Source organism: Sceloporus occidentalis, unplaced genomic scaffold (assembly GCF_023333645.1).
Source record: "Sceloporus occidentalis isolate IW3139 unplaced genomic scaffold, rSceOcc1.0.p SCAF_1, whole genome shotgun sequence".
NCBI classification, from domain to species: domain Eukaryota; kingdom Metazoa; phylum Chordata; class Lepidosauria; order Squamata; family Phrynosomatidae; genus Sceloporus; species Sceloporus occidentalis.
The window spans coordinates 127719023-127729439 of record NW_028316981.1 but is presented as its reverse complement, the minus strand read 5'-3'; the positions used below and the strand labels follow the sequence as shown (position 1 = coordinate 127729439).

The 10417-nt window shown below is 43.5% G+C and overlaps 1 protein-coding gene across 3 annotated transcripts in view; it reads right to left on the bottom strand.

Annotated features, from left to right (window-relative positions):
* Positions 1-3942: 3942 nt before the first annotated feature.
* The window catches only part of SEPTIN9 (septin 9), a 339779-nt gene continuing 333304 nt past the window's right edge, over positions 3943-10417 (bottom strand). For all 3 annotated transcript variants that reach the window (XM_089534879.1, XM_089534898.1, XM_089534889.1), the window contains 2 exons: positions 9029-9080; positions 3943-7209 (listed from right to left, as the gene is read on the bottom strand). In XM_089534879.1, the coding sequence (XP_089391005.1) occupies positions 7071-7209; positions 9029-9080 (191 nt within the window). In that variant the 3' untranslated portion in view covers positions 3943-7070. The remainder of the gene's footprint in view (positions 7210-9028; positions 9081-10417) is intronic.

Sequence of the window (10417 nt, the reverse complement as noted above, 5' to 3'; positions counted from 1 at the left end):
CCGTTTTTCTTTCTCACTGGAACTGTTTGAAATTGTGCCTTCAGTATCTCCCTTTTGAGAAAGTCCCATCCGTCCTGAACTCCTTTATCTTTTAGTATTTCTGACCATGGAATCGCCCTCAATACTTCTCTAAGTTTACTGAAATCCGCTCTCCTAAAGTCTAGGATGCGTGTCTGACTCTGCCTGGCTTCTCCTCTCCATTGTATAACAAACTCCAGGAGAACATGGTCGCTTCCACCTAAGGATCCCACCACTTGCACCCCATCAACCAAGTCATCCTTGTTAGTTAGGATCAGATCTAAAATAGCTGACCCCCTTGTTGCCTCTTCCACCTTTTGGACCATGAAATTGTCTTCCAGGCAAGTGAGGAATTTGCTAGACCTTGAGGATTTTGCTGAGTTTGACTTCCAGCAAATATCAGGATAGTTGAAGTCGCCCATCACTACTACATCTCTCTTTTCTGACTGTGTGGTCATCTGTTCTAGAAAGATATCATCCAATTCCTCAGTCTGACTTGGGGGTCTGTAGTAGACTCCCACCGTAACACCCTTGTTGTTTCCCTCCCCTTTGATTCTTATCCAGATGCTCTCCACCTGGCTTCCATGATTGATGTCCAGGATCTCTTCACTGGTGTAAATATCTCTGACATATAGTGCTATTCCTCCTCCTTTCCTGTTTGGCCTATTTCTCTTAATAAGGTTATACCCCTGTATTTCCACATTCCTATCATGAGACTCATCCCACCTGGTTTCAGTGATGCCTATTATATCATATTTGCTTTGTTGTACTAGGAGTTCGAGTTCATCTTGCTTATTTCCCATGCTCTGTGCATTAGTGTAGAGACATCGCAGACCATGGTTCCCTTTTACTTGCTGCCTGTGCAAGTTTTTTTGCCTCCCACTGCTGGGTCCTTGCACTGTTTGCCTTGTTTCCTCTATGTCAGTTTGACTATTTTCGCCATCCCTTTTGCCTTCCTTAATATTGTCTCCCTTCCCCTCGGAACTCAGTTTAAAGCTCTTCTGATCAAGTTCTTGAGACTGTTGGCAAAAACATTTCTTCCAACTGGCGTGAGATGCAACCTGTCTGTTGCAAGAAGTCCCTCTTCATGGAACCGCAGCCCATGATTGAAGAATCCAAATCCTTCTCGGCGGCACCATCTGCGAAGCCAGTTGTTCACATCTGCTATTTTCCTCTCCCTTCCTGGACCATGCCCTTCAACTGGCAGAAGAGACGAGATGACAACCTGTACATCCATTCCTTTCAGCTTCCTACCAAGCGCCTCGTAATCCCTTTTGATGTTCTGAATGCTGTGTCTTGCAGTATCATTAGTTCCCACGTGGACCAAAAGGAAGGGGTATTGGTCGGTAGGCTTGACCAGTCTTGTCAGCCTCTCTGTCACATCACGGATCTTTGCACCTGGAAGACAACACACCTCTCGAGACATCTTGTCAGGCCTACAAATCACTGCTTCTGTACCCCTCAGCAAGGAGTCCCCCACTACGACTACATGCCTCCTCCGAGGCTTAGCAGCGACTGTTCCCTCGGGTGGGACTCTGAGGCTCCCCTGCTCTGTCCCAGAAGTCTGTCCAGGCTGCTCTTCTTCATCCTCCTTGATAAGGGAAAGAGCTTCGAATCGATTTTCTAGCTGCAAGCTCCTCGAACAATTCCTTCTTGGCTTACTTCTCTTTGTGACATTCCTCCAGCTGTCTGCCTCCTCTGTTTGGCAAGTGACCTCTTCCACCCGAGCATCTTCCTCTGCGTGGTACTCATCCAAGATGGTTAGTTCTATTGTGTCCAGGAAATCCTCTTGTTCCCTAATATGCTGAAGTGTAGCTACTCTGGACTCCAGCTGCTGCACTTTCTCCTCCAAGAGTGCTACCAACTTGCACTTGGTGCATGTGAAGTTCTCCACTTCTGTAGGCAAGAAGAGAAACATCCCACAAGAGTTGCAGGTGACTGCGGCAGATCCCTCGTTCTCCATACTGCAAAGTCTTTAGTAATAAATATAACAGTCAATCTACTGGGAATACTTCTTTAAAGGTAAGTACTGGCTGCTATCTTACACTTAAAGGGAAGGTTGAAATGAAATGAAATGAAATTTTATTTATATACCGCTGTTCCAATGATCACGGCGGTTTACAACAAAGTAAAATACATCACAATACAGAATACAACAGCTTAAAAACCCATGTACTATTATACAACTATAAATCCATCCTGTTTCAATATCTGATTCTAACCTGATGCCACTTGAGCAGAGTTGTTGAGTTAAAGAAAACGAAAATTCTGTGACTCACAGAAGCTCCGCCCCTTCAGCAACGAGCACACGGTCTCGAGCACACGGTCTCAAAATGGCTGCCAAGCAGCTCCTCTCCTTCTCCTCTCTCTGGCCGGACTGTTCTGGAAGGCTCTGGAAGTTGGTATATAAAGCTAGTCTGCTAGCTCCGCCCCCTTGTGACTCACAGATGTGACTCACAGAAGCTTCGCCCCTTCAGCAACGAGCACACGGTCTCGAGCACACGGTCTCAAAATGGCTGCCAAGCAGCTCCTCTCCTTCTCCTCTCTCTGGCCGGACTGTTCTGGAAGGCTCTGGAAGTTGGTATATAAAGCTAGTCTGCTAGCTCCGCCCCCTTGTGACTCACAGATGTGACTCACAGAAGCTCCGCCCCTTCAGCAACGAGCACACGGTCTCGAGCACACGGTCTCAAAATGGCTGCCAAGCAGCTCCTCTCCTTCTCCTCTCTCTGGCCGGACTGTTCTTAAGACATTTCAGCTCATATCTGCCTGAAAATCCATACAAAATGGCAATGAGTGATGCACTGACATTTCTTCAAAATTCTTCTCATGAATTTCTATTTTTCTGCTTTCTTCCCTTGGCTCAAAGCTAGTGGATAACATTTACCTAAAAATATTTAAGTTATAATTGTACTGGACTCATGGTGCTGCATTTGGCAGACACATGATTTGTCTGTGGCCACCCACAGCAGAACCCATGAAATGCTGGAGCTTGGATTATTGACCAGTTTTTAGATGATCCCAGACATTCTGATGAGCCTGAAATTTGGGCATGGTAAGGTACTGAGAAGAAGGAATGGCACTGGGTGTAACCTTCCACTTCTCACATTCACATTTGGCTTTTGTTTCTGCACATGGCTTTGTGAAACTGAGATTAGGTCCATGTGGTGTTCAACAGACTCTATATAGAGTTGCTTCATAGTTGATAAATAAAAGTTGATTGATAAAAAACATTCATAATTTGAAATTATGAATATGTAAAAGAAAACCTTCTAATCTTTGTCCTAAGGTGCAAATGTAAAGCTCTCAGTTGGGTGTGAGTAAAGGACTCTGAAGGCATTGGTGCTTAACTTTCCTCCTTTAAAAGCACTCCTTTAAGCACATCCTTTTTTGGAGTAATGGCTAAGGTTGCAGATCAGCTACTTAACTATGCAGTGTCTCCAGCTTAACATCCCCCGATCCTACTTTACAGGGTAACAGACACTGTGAGCAATGGGGATCTGTGAAGCATACTGACATTTCCACCTCCCTCCTTCCTCTGGTGCGACAATCAGAAGCAAGGGTCTCTGTCACAAAGTGTCCTCACGCCAGATATTACTATGCTGTGTCCTGATCAAAAGGAGAACAGATTTCTTGCTCACAGTGGCTGATGCCCAGTAAAGCAGGATTTTAGAACTTTTACAATCATGGCAATAGTACCATTATTGTGAATACATAGGGATTGTGAATACAAATCAGTTACCATCTGTAATTGTGATAGTGTATTCAAGGCAATGTTTTGAAACTTGCTTTGGACATGGAAGCTGGAGTAGCTTCATTTGGGCAAAAGTTCCTAAACAGATTAGTTGCCAATGCATATTGTATGGCTTTAAGCTTATAGGTATATTTTCTGATCCTTAAAAAGCATGCACACAGACTTGTTCTCACATTTTCCATTTGAAACATTTATTTTTGGGAAATACATATTAAACACTATTATTTATACAAAACAGGACTAAATTTGCCATAATGCATACAATCCTCAAAAAGGCCATTTCTGTAGTTTTGGATGACTTTTTTTTTTTGGTTTATTCAATAACACCTCTTCCCTCACCCTGCAAAGTACAATATAAAAAGAGAAAGTCATTTTCCCTTGCTTTCACTAGATGAGATATTAGCAAACACAACATGATGCATTTTTTTGTTGTTGAAATGCATCCAAGGGGAGAAAAAGACTCTCTGTTTCAGTTACCCATTTCATAGTTTTAAACACTTGAAATATATATATTTTAGTTAATACACAATTTTTATTTTGCTAAAATATAGCAAGTCAGCAAGTAAAAAAAATAATTTTCCTCAGCTTAACACAGCTCAGTAAAGTTTCCTCCATTTTATTTCATTTTATTTTATTTAGTTTCGGAGCGAAAAAATACAAGTTAAAAAGGGCAGTTCAGATTTACTTGCAACAAACAATGTATGAGAGCCTCTGAACAAAGAATATTTGGAGAACTATTAATCAGAGATGAAATGAGACAAAATAAAAAATGCCTGACAACTTGGATTAAGACAAGAAAAGCACCTTTGTCACCGGGAGTTATGAATGCAGCAGATGGGGTCACCTGAAATCTAAGGTACAAATCAATTTGCATGCTTGTGTTATGGATACCAGAGTTTGGATGGCAATTCTGAGAGTTGCATGCTTTAAATAAGCAACTTTTCTCACCGCCTATTACGATAACCTGCAACAGATAATGGCTACTGCCTGGCATCCTCCTGTGATGTGTGAAGGTGCAAAACATCCCCATTTGCCTACTTAGAGGGGGGCACATTGGCACCTATATAAACAAGATGGTATTTTAACATTTGTCTTCGGTGAAAGCCAGGATCCAGAATTACTCTTTTCCTTATATTTTGTTTTTGAGGGTTCCACAAGAGGGCAGCATGGTCAGAGCTTTCATTTTGCAAAAAGGGTCTGCTAATCTACCATTTTATGGCATGGGAGAGCATGTGAATGTTCTCTGGAGTACTTGATTTAACAGCAAAGAAAACAAAACTCTATTGTTTCCATTTTAAAAACAAGAAGAATAATGAAGAAGGATAATGTTCAACAAATCCCTCCAATGTTGTGGGGGAAAGTGGCAGCTTTGCAACTTCTGTCTTTTCAGAAGGAAAAGACAAAACCACCTTCCATTTGCAATATAGTTATCTTACCAATGCATTAAGACTGGTTGGAGAATCTGCATGAAATCTATATTAAAAGAACCCTCAGAATAATCCACAGAAGTGGCACAGCACTTCTAAAAATTAGGGTCAGCTAGCACAGGCAAACAACTTTCATTTACTCCCAACTCATCCACAGGGATTGAGATCACATGCAGAAGTGTACTGTGTAAACTGGTGCTCTTCTTACATCTGTAACTCTGACCAAAAGTTCTGTTGCAAAATGCATGCAAAAATCCTAGACTCAGCTTTTCATACAGAGTATGGCTTTTCACATGGAGCTGAACAACATGTACCGGCATGTCTCTGCATGCACAGTTATTTAACCACAGTTAGAAGGGTTACACACAAAATTGCAAACAGAGATAATCCAAGTAGATGAATGCAGTGATTAGCAAAACAATTGTAAAGTTTTCTCCACTGACTTTGCAGAAGCTGTTCTGAACAAGCATCTGGTAGGACATCTGAACAAAAGTCTGACTCAAGTGTACATACATCAAACATACAAACTTCTAAGAAGGCAACAGGATTTGGGATTTCAGGCCTGCAGGAAAGGAAAACAAAGGAGGATACCCTCCAACAAAGTCTGCATTTGCCAACAGGATCTTGGTCTCATTAAAAGTTGCTATGCTTATCCCACAGTAGGCCTCCTCCTCTTCTAGTGAGGAAGGTGGCTCCCTATTATTGCTGGCTTTCTGAAAGAAAGAGTACAGAAATTAGAAGTAAGAGGTACACAGTACTCAGTGGAATAGGGCCATACACTCATAATTCATCCTTCTGTCACTCTACCCTCATGTTAAGAGCCATATCTAGGCATAAAAATCTTCATCTGAAATGGATGGTGTTTGATATAAAAAGAGAGAGAGAAATACACAAACTGAAAAATAAACAAAAAAATCCCTTTCCACACCCCTGGTTTACCACAGTGTAAACCTTTGGCACTACTTAAATCAAGAGGCTCAGAGGGGGAAAGCCCATAGTCTGAACCACTGAAATAAAGAAGGCAGAAACAGGCTCCTCTTTTAACTGTCTCCTTCCACAGAATATGGAAATATGTGCTGGCACATTCTGTCTATCACGCTTTAGGGCCTTGTCAGGCCTGTACAAATAAACAGGATAACATTACCCCAATCAACTTTGGCCTTCCAGGATTTCCCTGCTATGGTTCTGCCTTACTACAGTGGGGAATCCAGCAGATAGAGGATGACCAGCTGCATGGACGGGGTGAGGAATGCATGGCATTCTCTTGAGTGCAGCTGTGCCCCATGCTGAACTAGCCTGAAACCATGGCAGAACACAGGAAAGGATGATGGACTTTTCAGGCAACCCCACCAGGCTTCCGTACTAGGGCAAATGTCCCATGAAAGTATAGTTCAGTTCCTAATATGCCAAAACGGGGAAAAGTTGCTCTCTACCTTCTAACCAAGTTCACTGTTTCAGCCTCAAGAGCCTAAAGCAGAGAGGCCATAATCAATCAGTTTTCTCCACTGAGTTCCAAAAAAGGATGGCTGGCCCATCACAATGGAAGATCTAAGCTAACATTTCCACAGCTAACATTAGACATCAAATTAAGGAAAGCTTCTTCTGAGCCTGTCCTCAACATCTTTAGCTCCCTATTGGTCTCTTACAATAGCCTAAATGGACAGAATGGTCACTTTACCCCACAGAGACTGGGAAAAGGGCAAAGCGCTACATTTCCTATGGAAAGTACTGTTATTTGGTCATCATGGTAGGTTTCAGTAGCAGAGAGAAGAGACAACAGAGGGGCTATATGGTTTTTGTTTTGTTTTTAAGAAGAGAGAAAGATGGGGAAGGCAGGAAGAGAGAAATGTGGATCAAAGCTTGATGAAGGAGTGTTACATTTCATTTGCCACCAACTCCTCCTTGTCAGCCACACCATTGGAGAGCATGTTCTTGCTTTCATTCAAGCGTTTGACTCTGTAAGCTTCAAAATGGATGCTGCTGGTAATGTCCTTGATGTTTTGCATGTGTGTCCTACAGGAAGGATGAGAGATTATTATAAAAGAGTTTGCGTCTAATATTGGAAACAAACAGCTGGATAATATAATATAAAAGGACTCTGAAACCACAGTAAAGAATGTGCTTTGCCCACACGAACTCCCATATTAGATCCCTGACTTCTCCATTTGCTATGAAAGACATCTGCTCCAGATCCTGCTGCTAAAACTAGGGGTGGGAAACTCATGCCCTCTACATGAAAGAAAAAAGAGGCTCCTCCCTCCCCAACTGTCATCGTTTGGCCTCTGAGGGAGAGAGAAGGCTGGCCCAGTACCATCAGGGGCTAGCCTGAAGAAAGAGGCTCCTCCCTAACTGTCATCTTTCGGCCTCTGGGGGAGAGAGAAGGCTGGCCCAGTACCATCAGGGGCTAGCCTGAAGAAAGAGGCTCCTCCCTCCCTAACTGTCATCTTTCGGCCTCTGGGGGAGAGAGAAGGCTGGCCCAGTACCATCAGGGGCTAGCCTGCAGAAAGAGGCTCCTCCCTCCCCAACTATCATTGTTTGGCCTCTGAGGGAGAGAGAAGGCTGGCCCAGTACCATCAGGGGCTAGCCTGAAGAAAGAGGCTCCTCCCTCCCTAACTGTCATCTTTCGGCCTCTGGGGGAGAGAGAAGGCTGGCCCAGTACCATCAGGGGCTAGCCTGCAGAAAGAGGCTCCTCCCTCCCCAACTATCATCGTTTGGCCTCTGAGGGAGAGAGAAGGCTGGCCCAGTACCATCAGGGGCTAGCCTGCAGAAAGAGGCTCCTCCCTCCCCAACTGTCATCTTTCGGCCTCTGAGGGAGAGAGAAGGCTGGCCCAGTACCATCAGGGGCTAGCTTGAAGAAGAAGAGCCCTCCCTCCGGTCCATCTGCCTTGGTCCAGGCCTCAGAGGGAGAGAAGAATGCTGGACCTGATTCCCTCCCCCCCTCACCATTCCCTTCTCCTTTTGTGTCGTGTCTTTTAGATTGTAAGCCTGTGGGCAGGGAACTGTCTGTTATCCCCTCTATTGTAAACCGCTCGGATTCCCAGTGATTGGGCGGTATATAAATAAAACCTATTATTATTATTATTATTATTATTATTATTATTATTATTATTATGTTACTGGAGTGCAACTCCCATCAGCCTTAGCTGATGGTCTGGAACGTCCTGTGAGGAGTAGCTTAAGGAACTGAATATGTTTAGCCTGGGGAAGAGAAGGTTAAGAGGTGACATGACAGCTGTGTTTAAATATTTGAAGAGGTTTTCTGCTGCTGAAGAGACTAGGATCTGGAGCAATGGATTAAAACTACAGGAAAAGAAATTCCGTTTCATTGTGTGAGCTGTTTGACAGAGGAATACAAAGTCTTCTTTGTTGGAAGCTTTTAAACAGATACTAGATGGCCATCTGTTGGAAGTGCTTTAATTGTGTATTCCTGCATGGCAGGGGGTTGGACTTAATTGCCCTTGTTGATAATTAGTAGAGTATATAGAGGGGGTGATGGGAGGTGTAGTCCAACACCTGGAGAACCACAATTTGCCTAGGCTGATGGGTGCAGCCCTTTCTATCAGTTTTCTAGGACAGGGTAGGAGACATAATTATTTAAGTGGTCACTGCTTGTGTAATCTTTGACTTAAAAGCACCATTACTAGCTATGGGGAGAGCAACCAGGATACCACTTCATATCTCTCTCTCTCTCTCTCTCTCTCTCTCTCTCTCTCTCTCACGCACACACACACACAAAGAGAGAGAGAGAGAGTTGCTTGTGCTGTACCCTTCAAATGTACGTTGTCTTTATTTACCCACCCCATTTCCTTCCTGTGGGAAAAGTGCTACCCACCTGATCAGAAGATCCCGCAAGTAAGCAAACTCACAATGTGTCGTGTTCTCAACTGTAAAAGCAAGATACAGGAAAGGTGGTTAGCATTAAATCAAAAAACGAACACAAGGCAAAATTCCAATGGGCTCATCAATTCACAAGGACTGTCTTCTCCCTCCCTCATATCAAACTTTAATAAGTTCCTTAAAGAGCTGCCTTCTACATGCCTGGAAAAAAAGAGGGCCCTCAAAATAACCAAATGGGAAAGTGACCCCACCCTGAGACTTGGGGACACTATTTGTTATTTTAGGGGCCTGGGGGGAGCTAGAGAATATGAAGATAATGCAGTCATCACCTCCAGACAATTGCTCACCCCTGGGTAAGAACAAACATCCCCAACTTGATGCCCTTCAGATGTCCTGGACTACAACTCCCACAACCCCTGGCCAGCATAACCAGTATTTCTAGCAGTGATGGGATCTGTAGTCAACACATCTGGGGGGGAGAGTTAGGAAGGCTGTTATTAGAACACAAAGAGCTCTTTAGGTGGTGGTATATCCAAAGAATACCTATCCTGGAGCTCTTTCTTTATAGTGGTGCGTGCGTGTGTGTGTATTTTCTTGCAAACAGGCCAATGCCATCTTCCTTTGAGAAAACTATTTAGTGAGCACCTGCCTTGTGATGGTCTCTCTCTGCTTTTATGAGTTATCAAGGATTGGCCACAGGGGGGAAGCAGAAGCTTAAAATGAATTGGCTTTTGAATTGTTCAGAATTCCAAGCCATAGAACATACAGAAGCAGAAAAGGAGCCTCAAACTAAATGTGGTTTGTGGCTGTAGTTTAGCTTCACAACAGTTAATGAGAAAGTGTGTGTAGGGAAGGAATGAAGTCATTTGGTGTTGCCAGGGAAGGCAAATATCTCTGCACACATGTCCAGTGGGATGCCATGCAATGATCTGAACTTCTCTACACATACACCCCTGCCGACTCAGGCCACCAGTAGTTTAAAGAATGGAAGGAACACAGACAGTGTCTCCCTTCTCCCCACACCACAGACAGGAATATTTTTGCATGCTTCCAAAAAGCAAAAAGCAGTAGACAGAAATTTAAGGTAAATTGTGGGGTTTTCTCCACTTATCTCTCCCCACCACATAGGTAAAAAAGTGAACTTGTGAGGGAATACCACCTAATGCACTTCTATTTATAATCTTTACACAAAGGAAAGCAGCCATGATGAAGCCATTTTTTACTTTTTCTGCCATGTAGTATGTCACTGAAGACATATCCTGCTTTCAGTATGTTCCTCTATGAGTGATAGGAAGCAAATGCCAGTTCACTTGAGTTCATTTGGCCTAGGATTCTACTTGGTCACTCACATCCTTTGACCCAGAAATAAAATGCATGACTCTTC